This window comes from Ascidia mentula, chromosome 7 (genome assembly GCF_947561715.1).
Source record: "Ascidia mentula chromosome 7, kaAscMent1.1, whole genome shotgun sequence".
NCBI classification, from domain to species: domain Eukaryota; kingdom Metazoa; phylum Chordata; class Ascidiacea; order Phlebobranchia; family Ascidiidae; genus Ascidia; species Ascidia mentula.
In genome coordinates, this window is record NC_138572.1 from 8,597,798 (window position 1) to 8,610,770 (window position 12,973).

Sequence of the window (12,973 nt, forward strand, 5' to 3'; positions counted from 1 at the left end):
TTGGAGGTGCGCATTGATAATTTTTGATTTTGACCGACACTGGGAATCTAATAACGTCTATTACTACGCCTTGTCATTATATCACCCGTCTCAGGTGCAGAAATTAGATACTGCTATACTAGATAAAATAAGAATTAATCTTAGACATAAGCACGGAAAACCTGGTAATCGTATCTGTAGTTAAAAAAAATCACCAATGAAATGAATGAGTAAAATTCGGCAATTGGCTTAAACGCAATTTTTTGTATCTCTGTTTTTGACAGAATTCATTTAACTGACATATTAAAAAAATCAATCAATTAGCTCGTCTATCAACTGTGCGCAAATTGCGTCGTTTGTTTAAATTGTACAGACACTAAAGTAACAAGCGTTACAGTACAAACTTCGCATACTGGCTGCACCGCTTCACCTTTGCGCATTGCTGAATGATGCCGCAACAAAGTAATGAACCGTGTCTGCAATCATTGAGCTCGACGACGGAGTGGTCGTGACAAATGGACAACCAACTCGTTATGTGGTTTTAATTTGTCCCCTGGGGTGTGTTTTAACTTGAAAGCACGTCCTTTGGAAAGGCTTTACGTCAAACAGGCACGGACTTGATTGGTGGCAATTCTTTGCATATAAACAACCCTATTCATGCGCATGGAAACAATACGTGAATAATTAAATGAATGACATATTTTGAGAAACATCACAATATGAAAAGAAATGACGTATGATTGGAAACGTACCAAAAAGCTCGCACGTATATATCGATATGTAGTAAAGCGTAATCATAATTTTACTGCGATTTAAATGCTAAAAGTCTTTCTGATTCATCTGAACAGTCATGATCCTGTGTGCTGGTGGTTTGGTTAGCCACGTTCAGTCTCTGGTATACAGGGGATAACAAAAAGCACAGAATAAGTCCGAAAAGCATGTTGGCACACTGAAAAGAAAGAACGCCGAGGGGGCCAAATTTATGTAACAAAACTTGCCCAACTTCTCCGAATAAAACACCCATTGGCTTTACGATACCAGACAGCCATATGGTTACAACTGTTTCATCTATTGGGTAAGTCTGCTGAGTGAAGACGTCATATAAGGTGATCAACGTAACAGGTTGAAATAGACCCATGAGCACGTTTCCAATGAATAGAAGTTGATATGCAGTTGTAACCAATCCAAGGAGGATTACAACAGTTGATAGGAAGACCAGGAAGGTGCCGGCAATCGCAAGGCGGTCGTATCTTTTGTATTTATCTACTAGTTTTCCCGCTATGATCGTTGCGATCGCATTAGCGCCAGCAATGCAGAAAATAGTCCAAGCACCGTCAGTGGAGGCGTTTAAATCCAAGTGTTCCGCTACAGAAATCATTTTAAAGATTTGTGCCATCAACGTATATTCCACAATTGGCGTTTGGAATACAATACCGAAAATCAAAGTAGCAATTACAAAGCTGCGGTTTGTCAGAAGGTCCTTGGTTTGTGCTAAGAACGAGCTCCAGTTTAATTCGCCGATAGAATTGCGTTCTTGGTGCTGTTTGTTCCACTGGGCAATTGTGGGCGGCATGGGAGGCACATCGGTTAGAAAAATAAAAAACAGTAATCCAACGACCGCTGTACCACCAGCACAAGCCACGTATAATCCAATCAAAGGCGATGTGTTGATTTTCAGCCATTGTTCATGTTCAGCCAATGTTGCATTTACTGGTTGGGGGTTGATCGCGTACACGGACACCAACACCCCGAATATGTTACCTATGTTCATCCCGACCCCGTTGACCGCAATGGCCGTGCCAACCTCGTTTTCACAAAACCACAAAGCAGCAAAAGTTGATGGGGTAGTTAAGATTAACTGCCCAGAGACACCTGAGATGGCTTGCCCGAAGACACTAATGGCAAAGAACGACCTCCTGGCCATAGAAATCGCAAAGCACGAAAATGCCATGACGTAAGTGGCTGCACAACTGATACCAATCATACGGAATCCTAGAATCCGTTTAAACGCCAGCCATGAGAGAGGAATGGTGGTAAATAACGGTGCAACATTGATTGCTATTGTCATCCAATCAACTTGGGCGTAAGAAACTTTAAAATACTCCACGAAAAAGGCACTAATCTGTCCAAACATCGAAAAAGTTGCCCCAGAAAGTATTTGCAAAAAGGTAAGCATTGCCAGAAAAGCCCATCTTCTCCTGTAGAGTCTTATACGTTCCATAGTTGTTTACGTTTAGTTGGTGAACTTGCAGCAAAATAATCACAAAAGTACGTTTCCCGAACTCTCAAAGTTTTTTTCTTGATCTATCCATGCTTAAGCTTGCACCGTTTTAAAATAAATCGACTAATTTGCAAAATTTTACAAAATAAATCTTTTTTAAACATCATCGAAATATTTTTTTCAATGGAAACACCGTTGTGCCACCAAAGCTATACACCAAACATTCCATCCAAATTTTTGCTATAACTGACTGCATGCTGTATATACTTCAACTGGATGTTGTATTGCACAACATTGCGTTCAAGAATCACGTTTTCGTACAGCGTTGACGGTCCATTGCTGACAATTTGGCGCTAGTCATAACAGTTTAAACTAGTAACCATTAGTTACACATCCTACTAGTTTTTCCGGAATAGGGAAATGCCTATTAATCACCCATAAACAAAAATTAAAACTGACACATCAGCAATAAGCGTGCAGGGAATTAATATGAGACAAAGTCATTAGGCGCCTATTTAAAGGTGACCTTTAGCCACTGGATCGCGCCTTTATAGTCTAGTAAAATCAATCAAAACGAAAACGGAAACTCGCTGCACAGAACTTATCCCCTTGCCCATAGCCACATGCATTGGCGTTCTACAACTGTCTGATACTTAGGGTACAATGAAGAGATAACTCCTTAAGCCGAACTTCAAGTTTAAGCAGGGTTTCTGCATTCCATACTACGTGTTAGACGACAATCATTCGTAAACTATTACGACTGCACGACAATCATTTTTAAACAATTGGATGAATACGTGTTATTCAATATGTGAAAAATAAATTTATACTTGGGAAAGAAATAAATGTTTTGGTCATCGTAACACAAATTTTGTCTTGTTTGTTTGAACCATATGGTTTGAACAAATTTACAAATTCGTACCTCTTTGGGAATCGTTATTGCGTGTTTAAATAAGCGCATTGACAAAGTGCAAAAGCGGTTCTTTTATTTTGTACACTTGATCGTTCTCTTCTATTGGTTACACGTTTGTTGATAACAAATTTAACATATTAGGTGCACATTGAGTTGATATATTGGGGTGAAACGAATTGAAGCTCTCCTCAGTTGACGATATAACCAACGACAAACACCAACGGGAAATGTCTCAGCAGAGATTTTCTGAGGATGATGTAGACCGTTGTGTCGTAAGACTTCGAGGTTTGCCTTGGTCGGCAAGTGATAAAGAAATTGTGGAATTTCTTGATTGTCCGGTAATAGACGGCGAGCTCGGTATTAGAAGGTGAGCATTATCCTGGCTGGGTTTTGTTTTGTATCATTTGTCTGTCATTGACCTAATTTTTTTATGATGCCGTCATCCATATAAGTTTTCTTTTTCAAAAATTTTGTAGCCTATAGTATAAGAAGCTAACTTTGTTAACTTTCTTTAGGACTATTGTCGTGAATATGTGTTGATTTTTTTTCTGTAAAGTTCTTTTCCACTAAAGTTTTAATGAACTTTTATGTTAAAAATCAATTCGATAATATCCACACCTCAGATTGAGAAAAATGTCGTGCTTGGAGGTTTTATCACTTTTGTAAAAATTTACCAATAATCCGCAGAATATAAATTAGCGAATACATTAACATACGAAAAACATTGCATTGTCCGCTTTAACAATTGCAAAAAGATCTGTGCAAATAAGAAACTTTCCGAACTGGCCCACACCTTAAAATTTAAATTTTGCAACTATATTCCCAAAATTATTGGGTCGAATTTATAGGGATTTCATCCATCCATATATATGGTGTTTTATATCCAAAGAACATTTACAAAAGATGGTGGACCAAGTGGAGAAGTGTATGTTGAGCTGCAGTCAAGTGCCCATCTAAACAGTGCTTTAAGAAAGGATCACACTTACATGGGAAAAAGATATATTGAAGGTACCCGACCTAAGAAATCAACTAACACAGTAACAAAGGGTTTCGGTTAGTGTGGGACTGGAATTAAGTTTATTTTGACCTGTGACATAATATAGAATCAAGATTGGAAAAAATGACGTGCATGAGGATAAAGCATGAAAATTTATTGAAACATCTTCTGGTCCCAGTAGCACAAACTACTATGAATAATCCTGAGTCGTATGTCTGTTTAAAGTGTTCCCAGTAGCATTGCTTATATATATACTTTATGTCTGTTTTGTAACTTAAACGTTGTTACTTACTTCGCCTACCTGGCTGGCACATATTTGAATACATTACAATGTACATACATCTAAGATCATAAAAATAACACATTAAAAAAGTGAAACATCAAAACTTAATTAAAAGCCAGTTGTTAACATTTAACATTTTGTCTGACGAAGATGTTTTTGCAATATTTAGCATTTTTTGCACTTGTGTAGTGTTTATTTTACATTATTTGTGGGCGGCATCAATGTGTGTGTGATTATTACAATGTGCTTATTGCAGTGTTCGTGTCAAGTGTCAAAGAGATGGAATATGTTCTAAACAAAACTGGAGAAGGTCATGCAACCAAGCCACAAAGGACTAGCACTGGTGATCACATTATCCGTCTTCGTGGTCTTCCATATCAATGTACTAAGGATGAGATCATGTCCTTTTTCTCCGGTAATTTTTCGATTTTAATCAGTTAAATACTCTTGGCTTTGATACGGTATGAGCATGAGGTAGTTACACTTTCGAAACATGGAAATATTAGCTACTCTAATGGCTAAAACCTTGCAAAATATAGGAATATAGTTATTTCATAAAATGTCTAACGACCAGGGCATGTGTATTTGTTTAGCAGGTTTGGGTTGCAGGCAGGGCTGGTGGGTTGGTACAACTTAACCTATTGGCCGGGATGTAGACAATTTGTAACTTAACCTTAATGGTAACTGTTCAATTCACCAAAGGGTTGGATATTATTCATAATGGGATCAATTTACCATTGGATGGGCAAGGGAGGTGTACTGGGGAGGCCTACGTTGAGTTTACTTCTCAGATGGGTGCTGACAACGCTCTGGCAAAGCACAAAGAAAGGATTGGGCACAGGTTGGTGGGTGGATAGGGCATCAACCAGGGTCGCTGGCTGCTATTTCAAAGGGTAGAAAGCTTCGTGGTTGGTATATACAATTGTGGCTTTTTTATGTAGTTTCGTCTTTGTGTTCATTTCGTGTTGGGTGACAAACAAACTGGCCATAGTTGTTGGTTTAATGGAAACCACAAAAAACACCAAACACAGTGTGACTGGGGTCATAATGCTCGGGAGTCCAAAACACCTGTTCCAATATTTTTGGTCCTGTTTAACAGTTAAAAATTTGTACGCTAGAGGTATAGGAATACTAAGGTGTAAATCACTTTTTTGTGCCCCATATATAGTACGATTACCTTGGTTTATGGCAAATACTTACTGTGATAAATACTGTTATAGGTATATTGAAATATTCAAAAGTACCAGAAAAGAGTTGGATGAGTTTTCATACGGGCAAGGTGGTGGTCGTGTAGGGCGTGGAAGACCAGGTCCATATGATCGGCCGATGCGTGGAAACCGTATCAGAGGTAGATCGTCAGGATATGGTGGTGGAGGTGGACGAATGATGGGCGACAGTGGATATGGAAGAGGTTTGTTGCATAACTGTTTTTTTGTTTATGGTGGTGTTTTCGAGAAACTATTAAAAACCTACATAGTTTGCAACAAATAGTTCCTGTTTTCTTGCACATTTGCCAGGTATAGAATGTATAGAATTTGTGATCATTTTTAGCCTTGTTCATTAAACTTTTTAATGCAGTTTGTTTTTGACTGACTTTTTAATGAACTCTTTCTACACGTCTACAATGAAAAACAGTACCCACATACAAATGCAAGCACAATAAACTCAGACTGGTTTCTCTTGAATTTCCTGTTTTCAGGAGGATATGACGATGATTATGGCAATGATTATGATGATGGATACGGATGGGAGGGACATGGTGGTGGTGGAGGAGGAGGAGGAGGAGGTGGTGGTTATGGTGGAGGAAGATACGGAAGTGGAAGAGGAGGAAGAAATGAATACAAGGTGGACTTATGATTTTTGCAGCGTGACATGTATTGACTTATATGTAAATATATGTGGTTTTGTCCTGCATTTCTTTTGTTTTTTTGGTTTTTAGTAAGTTTTGTCGTATGTAGTGTACATTAAAACTGTATGTGGTGTACATTTGGTAATTAGAAGGTGATTTTTCACCTTGCAGATTTTTTTGGGAAACATTTAAAATAACATGATAGTAAAGGAATATTACAATTAACAAAAGTCTTGCCACATGGATACCATGTATTCACTAATACTGTTTAATTTTTCAGCCACGCGGAGGCAGACGTGCAGAATATTCACACCATAGTTACGCTGATGACAATTACGAGGATGAGTATTATGAAGATGAAGACGATGGAATGGGCTCGGAGTATGTTGTACATATGAGGGGTCTTCCATTCAGAGCGACTGATTATGACATTAATAATGTAAGAAATTGTACCCTTAAACTTAAGTGTTACAAAAAATCATTTCAATATCTGCTTTTTCCATGGGGTGTCCACAGGTTATACTTTGTGTTTTTGGGACTTTTAGGTGGAAATAGAAATGTGCTCCTAATTAAACTTATTGCTGTACTAATTTTTCTTTTGCTCTGTTGAATAATCTGTCAGTTTTGGCAAGCTAGCAACAGTGCAATATTGTTAAAACATCCTTGCTTTCTTTTAAGATCTTAGATTTCAGTAATTCATAAACCTTTAACCAAGGTGTGCAGAACTCGAATGAGGATATATGCCAAATTATCTGGTCATAGATTTAAAAAAAAAAAATTACTCGTTAAATAATGATTGGGTGCAAGGGACACGATATAAGACCGTTATGAATACTTGCTAAACATGAGTGTAATGTTTTACACATGTTTTCCAACCAAGGCATTCCCAGTTTGGCACTCCTTTTTTTCACTGATACAGTATCAAAAATTTATTTGTTGCCTTTTAATCTTTTTTTCACAAAAAAGTTCATGTTTCAATTGGTAAAGTTACCAAAGGATTTTTATGTGAATTTACAACAAAACCTTTTATTTCCTAGTTTTTTTCGCCGGTTGTTCCAGTGAGGATTCATCGTGAGCGTGGACCTGACGGTCGAATGAGTGGAGAAGCCAATGTTGAATTTGCTTCCTATCTCGATGCTAAGGCTGCCTTACAGAAGAACAATGAGTCCATGCGTAAGCAAAAACCACTAACTTTAATAATTACCTTGGGGAAGTGACACTTGCCCATAGAATTTCTTTGTCTTCCTGATTCAGAGACCTAATTTGACTCATCTGATTGTTAGTTAAAAACAATACCAAAATAAACAAGCATATATTGTGGTCTAGCAAATATGTTTTGTTGTCAGTAATTCATCATTACTATTGATTATTAATTGCCTGTACAGTAAATGAATTAATGAAATATCCTGCCAAAATTAGTGATAATCTTTGCCAACCAAATTTTCAGCAATAAAATATAGTTCAAACAAAATCTTTCAAACCTAATCTTTTTCATTAGATAGTAAGTTTAAAGTTTGGTATAGTATGGCACAAAATTAATTAAATACCTTATGAATACTAAAGCCCAAATAATTTCTTCTTTTTCAACCAGTCCTATATGCTTTTCAGAACATCGCTACATTGAATTGTTTTATCGTGGTGGTGAAAGTCGACAACAATCATATATGGGTGGGGGACATAGAGGTGGTGGTCGCGGCCGTGGAAGACGTAAGTTTCCTGAATATATACTTAGTTGCTATGTCTCACCTGACATTTTGCAGGAGGCGGTGGTGGTGGATATAGATTTTGAGTTGTAGGAACTGTGATATTTCCAAAAACACAAAATTCACAATTTCCGTTTGTGCGCTCACAAAAAAATCTCAAGTTTTATATCTTCAAGAGCGTGAACTTGTATTTCTGCATGACTGGGATGTTTTTGTGTCACTGTTCATGTTTGTAATGAACATGTAAATAAAATACAGCCATTGGGCTGTTGATAAAGGAGTCTTCTCATAACATTCATAGCCTGTTGCTAACAAAAGAAAACTGAAATCAGGGATTCACAAATTGTTCATTACTCTCTCATTTGTGGTTGCAAACAAAATTTTAGGGGGTTACGAAGCTCAAGAAGGGGCAATTCTGCACACTTGTTGGTTTTCAGGCTGCAAATACAGGGATCACATTGAAATATTTGTTAGTAAGGTTCAATGATAGAATTCGATTTGATAAGCCCTAGTGTTTAAAGCATATAAATGGATCTTCAAACTTGTTGAGAAGTGACCCAGCTTCTTCACATATTGCATAAACCAAACCCACACAATAAAAGAGCATTATGTATTGTACCATGATATGATTGAATGAACACTACTGCAGAACAAACTGGGCGATGAAATAATAGACAGCTAAAAAGATATGTAATACAAGAAGCACATATTCAGTTATGGGTATAAACAAGTTAAATGAAAACCAACCGGTAAGTTTGAGTTAACGGAAAACAGATATATAAGACAACAGTTGACAATCCAGGTAACAATTAGCAATTGCATCACGATTAAAACAAAGAAAGTTTAACAAAATTCGATTACACTTTGAATCAATTGCTTAAAATTACATAACAGAAGGTAAAATGTTGCAGCACTCTTATGAGACAAAATTGGTGATTGCTCACAAAACTTCAAAAATTTGCCCCTTTGTTGCCCATCTGCTGAAGTGAATACTGCTTACGTTCATGCATTTTCTTCAGGTAATCATAATCTTCCATAGTAAGTCTTGATGAGTGAAGCAAGTACAATGTAAATGCTGCAAACGCAAAAGGTTGTGTCTAGGTTTATAGGCATATAATGATAGTGCAAGGCCATCTACATGTGACCTCGCCAATAAGTATCATTATGAAATTATTAAATCATCGTCAATGCAATGAATTGTTTCATAAAATTTTAACCACAAAACAACTTAATGTGTAAACTTGGTTAAAAGAACAGATCAAACAGCAAACCCAAGTGCTGGCACTTTTTAGGCAAATATTAACTTACTTGACGCCAAAAGAAAACGGTCAATTGTCATACAAGGCACCACCCAAAGAACCAACAAAAAGCCTGAGATCACTGGGTGTCTCATATTGCTGAAAAAATGCTTTGCACACTCGGACTTGTCAGGCATGGGATTTGTGGGACAAGACTGTATATTCCATATCTGATACAAAAACAGGGTCATTTCATATTCCTTAGATAACCCCTATCCATCCTTTTCAAATTTTTGTGGGTTATTGCTGTTACAGAAATGGAACATTTAAGTACTGATGATGAACACTGTATGAGTTCGAAATGTCTACCAGCATTATGATGAACAATATACATGACAATTCTAATGTACTAATTTTTTTTAAGCACAAAATGTTTGATAACTTACTTGCTTGCAACCGATCAACTCAGAAAAGTCAAGAACAAATATGCCCAGAATGGTCATAAGCCATCCGACCAGGTGGATAACTTGGCAAGTGCCAACAAACATATCATGTTCTTTCTTGTCCCAAACTAGGGGTAGTTGGGTTGGAGTGATCACAGTCCAATTGTTTATGATTTCCTTCATACAAGTATATACCCATGTTGGTTTTATTGTTGCTATTCATGTTATACTGGATCATGTACAATGGTTCACACATTTTAATTGTTTTTAATACCATGACCAGTTTTTGTTTAGTTCAATGGAAATTAGTTTAATTACTTTTGAATTTGGTCAGCAAATAGGAAGCACAGGCAAATGAAACATGTAAGCAAAGCGGAGCAAATAAATAATATGCAAGATCATCTACAATAGTCACACCAAGCTGCACTGATCTGTTTGCAACTCAAACGATTGGAAATTACATAGCCTACCAGTAACCATTTATATATTCATATAAATTGGAGAATTGATTGAAGCTGGATGTTCTCTCAGTAAAATTTTAGAGGTATTAACTCAACTTACCTGCAGTGTTGCGCTGGTAACACAAATGTAGAGGGTTCGGTACAGTGGACCAAGATTTAAGTTTGCAACCAACTTTTTTATCCCTTCCTTGGATAAAATTGTATGCGAAAACATAAATATAAAAACATAGAAGATGTTCCACATAAGGGCAAGTTTTGAATCATCTAAACATAAGAAAATTGTGTTTTGTGGGTCAATATCCGCACAGGTTTTATCAACATACATTTGTCTATTTGATTTCCATTCAGGTATCCATTGTTATTTATAGAGAGAAAAAGAATCAGATTAAAAACTGAGTTGATCAGATAACAGTATGAACATGCATTGACAACAAGGAATCCAAAAGTTTTCAGATACATTTTTTATGTCATTTTAAACCTATGTCCACAATACCTGAAATACAAGGAAAAAACTCTAGATCAATTTTTTTATGTTGCACAGTGGCCTCAATTTACACAACATTTTTTCCATATAAACACACTTGGGCAATTGTATTATGGATGCATCGAATCAACAAACAAATTTCCACAAAAGTACAGTAAAACAGAAAAAAAGTGATCATGAAAAAGTCCAATCTCCCCACAGAAAACACCCTCTTTATCGTAAGGTCTTCATCTTTTACATCTTGTTACATGTGTTGCATCAAGCAAATCACATCATCACAACTGATAACAAAAACAATAACAATAAATACAAGATTTTGTTGCGCTTGTTAATTTTTTTTTTATGCTGCATTTTAATGCTGATGCTGCCATGCATAAATAAATCAACTCAAAAATTTTTGCTGGCATAATCTTCCTGCAGTTCAATATCTAACCATGTTATGCTCTTTATCATTTTGGGAAAAAATCTTATACCAGAAGAGCTTTTTGAGTTAATTCTCCACGTATATTAAAAATTTACATAGGCATGTTTATCTTCCTACAAAATCATACCAATTATTTAAGTTTCTTTTTCTTTTTACAAGACAACGGATTTGGACCCTTTGACCTTTTTCGTTTTCCAACCCTTTTGGTTTTTTGCTGCACAACAATTTTTGCCTCCTCTTTCATAGCTGACAGCACTGCCAGTTGATCTTTGGACATTTTTAGTTTTCCCTTTTATCAATAATAAATATTAGGCCATAAAAACTATGTTTATATCAAGTAATTATTACTTACTTGGTTAAGGCCTCTCATAAAATTATTTGTAGCCTTAGAGGGTTTGTCCAGAAGAATGCTCATTTGGTAAATGTACAGTATTGGCATGCCGGGTACAGATCTGGCATACTTTGTTAAATTGGAATCCTAAATGATAAAGAAATGACTTAACCAGACAAAACATATTGTGGCCAAGGTGTACTGGAGCAAAACTTTGCATTTTCATTCTTATCTCCACCGTAATCAAACAACACTAAGAAAATGCATGATCTTGTCCTCTAATTGGCAATCTTAGCGATCATATATTGGCATAAAAGTCCATTGCATAGTAGATATACTAAATTCTCCCGCGTTATTTGTATTTATTTACAACTATTACAACAAGTTCAAACCTGTGTTGCAATGAAGTATTTTGATTCATTGCTTTCTCCAATCATGGACTTCAAGCACTCATAAGCTGGCATTGGTGTTTTATGCGTGCAATATTTTTTCGGGAAGCTTTGAGCAATTGCTTTGGCACCATGCATTTGTGAACCAAGCAAGTCTAGTTCAGCTAATACACACCTTGAAGCAAACCAGGGTAATACGTTGGTAACATTCCGGATTAGAAATATTGTAATTTGTATATAGGACTTTTATTCAGCGAAAGTAAATTGCACGGACAATGTGCAGACTTTTAGACCATTTTTTAGATGGTAATGCACAAACGAATTGTTTTTGCACAGATTATCAGTAAATTTTAGCAACATTTTTTTCAAACTGGTAACACTTAGAACAAAAAACGTATATACTATTTGAACCAAATTTTAAACACCATTACTATTGTGATAAAAACTATGGATTAAATATAAAAAACTTGTGTATAGTTCTAGAAAAATATTTTAATTGGTTTGCAGGCTAACTGCCTTGCGGCACTTAAAGCAGTTATTACATCATGAAGTACTTTTGTGCACTTTGACATGTTTTATGTCAATTCAACAAAATGTGACCCTTTGGTATCACTGTCACAAGTACATATGTAAACACAAAAATATCATAGTTTTGGTATAGCCTAACATACTTGGTAGTGAAGCATTGCACTGGGGAACCCAGGTACTTGGACAGTTGATCATGAATGAATACTTTATTTTTATGAGCAGCTTGAGCGAATGTTCCATCAATTAAGACTTGGTAAGGCTCGTGGATTCTAATAATCAATAAATTTTATTAAATTACATTTAACTGGGTGTTTCATATCAATCATGGTACTTACTTGAATGTGTTCTTGAACATGGACAAAATGTGCTTGGCTTGCTTTTGCCGTTTGATCTTCATCCTTGTTTTTGACACAAATCCGCCTTTTTACGTTTTATGTTAGTCACTTGCGAACAGAAGAAGAAAGAATTAGTAGCACCAGTGCCCCACTTCTGACGCAAACAAACCGTTTCCGCTATTTCGTGCAAACTAAAACAATTGGATGCAATAGAGGCAAAACAGGTCTAGCCAAAATAGAGTTGCTCAGAAATGACATACATGTGAAGTTGTGAACATGTGCGACACAGCAGCAGGACCTGTCAATCATCTTTTCAAACTCTGAAAAATATACCCTGAGGGGCCGCCCCGCAATAAACCAAAAAAAATACAAAACCCTCTTTCGCCATTTAATAA

The 12,973-nt window shown here is 36.3% G+C and overlaps 4 protein-coding genes across 4 annotated transcripts; 1 reads left to right on the forward strand and 3 right to left on the reverse strand.

Moving 5' to 3' along the window:
- Positions 1-781: 781 nt before the first annotated feature.
- Positions 782-2,200, reverse strand: LOC145909490 (choline/ethanolamine transporter flvcr2a-like). Its single transcript, XM_082996881.1, has one exon. It carries the CDS (start codon positions 2,198-2,200, stop codon positions 782-784), a length of 1,419 nt encoding a protein of 472 aa, XP_082853007.1.
- Positions 2,201-3,167: 967 nt separating this feature from the next.
- LOC145907866 (heterogeneous nuclear ribonucleoprotein H-like) lies at positions 3,168-8,216 on the forward strand. Its single transcript, XM_082994960.1, has 10 exons — positions 3,168-3,480; positions 4,003-4,121; positions 4,650-4,808; positions 5,096-5,234; positions 5,614-5,804; positions 6,093-6,238; positions 6,523-6,681; positions 7,280-7,415; positions 7,851-7,949; positions 8,003-8,216. The coding sequence occupies exons 1-10, from the start codon at positions 3,341-3,343 to the stop codon at positions 8,029-8,031; spliced, it is 1,317 nt and encodes a 438-aa protein (XP_082851086.1). The 5' UTR covers positions 3,168-3,340; the 3' UTR covers positions 8,032-8,216.
- A 333-nt stretch (positions 8,217-8,549) lies between these two features.
- On the reverse strand, positions 8,550-10,546 carry LOC145908366 (nurim-like). The gene is made up of 5 exons (XM_082995629.1): positions 10,411-10,546; positions 10,188-10,351; positions 9,630-9,803; positions 9,254-9,413; positions 8,550-9,020 (listed from the first exon to the last, which is right to left on the reverse strand). Exons 1-5 carry the CDS (start codon positions 10,544-10,546, stop codon positions 8,896-8,898), a joined length of 759 nt encoding a protein of 252 aa, XP_082851755.1. The 3' UTR covers positions 8,550-8,895.
- Positions 10,547-10,580: 34 nt separating this feature from the next.
- Positions 10,581-12,848, reverse strand: LOC145908367 (rRNA-processing protein UTP23 homolog). Its single transcript, XM_082995630.1, has 6 exons — positions 12,579-12,848; positions 12,387-12,512; positions 11,719-11,890; positions 11,348-11,473; positions 11,123-11,284; positions 10,581-10,852 (listed from the first exon to the last, which is right to left on the reverse strand). Exons 1-5 carry the CDS (start codon positions 12,638-12,640, stop codon positions 11,126-11,128), a joined length of 645 nt encoding a protein of 214 aa, XP_082851756.1. The 5' UTR covers positions 12,641-12,848; the 3' UTR covers positions 10,581-10,852; positions 11,123-11,125.
- Between the last annotated feature and the right edge of the window lie 125 nt (positions 12,849-12,973).

What these genes read in the sequence shown, in the direction of transcription:
- LOC145907866 (XM_082994960.1), top strand. Translation starts at nt 3,341, where the DNA reads ATGTCTCAGCAGAGATTTTCTGAGGATGATGTAGACCGTTGTGTCGTA. An exon ending in GGCGAGCTCGGTATTAGAAG is followed by an intron (nt 3,481 to 4,002) that starts GTGAGCATTATC and finishes TTATATCCAAAG; the next exon opens with AACATTTACAAAAGATGGTG. An exon ending in GATCATGTCCTTTTTCTCCG is followed by an intron (nt 4,809 to 5,095) that starts GTAATTTTTCGA and finishes AATTCACCAAAG; the next exon opens with GGTTGGATATTATTCATAAT.
- LOC145908367 (XM_082995630.1), bottom strand. Translation starts at nt 12,640, where the DNA reads ATGAAGATCAAACGGCAAAAGCAAGCCAAGCACATTTTGTCCATGTTC. An exon ending in GTGCAATGCTTCACTACCAA is followed by an intron (nt 11,891 to 12,386) that starts GTATGTTAGGCT and finishes GTTTGCTTCAAG; the next exon opens with GTGTGTATTAGCTGAACTAG. An exon ending in AATACTTCATTGCAACACAG is followed by an intron (nt 11,474 to 11,718) that starts GTTTGAACTTGT and finishes TTTATCATTTAG; the next exon opens with GATTCCAATTTAACAAAGTA.
- LOC145909490 (XM_082996881.1), bottom strand. Translation starts at nt 2,200, where the DNA reads ATGGAACGTATAAGACTCTACAGGAGAAGATGGGCTTTTCTGGCAATG.
- LOC145908366 (XM_082995629.1), bottom strand. Translation starts at nt 10,546, where the DNA reads ATGTATCTGAAAACTTTTGGATTCCTTGTTGTCAATGCATGTTCATAC. An exon ending in TGGAAATCAAATAGACAAAT is followed by an intron (nt 10,352 to 10,410) that starts GTATGTTGATAA and finishes TCTTATGTTTAG; the next exon opens with ATGATTCAAAACTTGCCCTT. An exon ending in TTACCAGCGCAACACTGCAG is followed by an intron (nt 9,804 to 10,187) that starts GTAAGTTGAGTT and finishes ACTTGTATGAAG; the next exon opens with GAAATCATAAACAATTGGAC.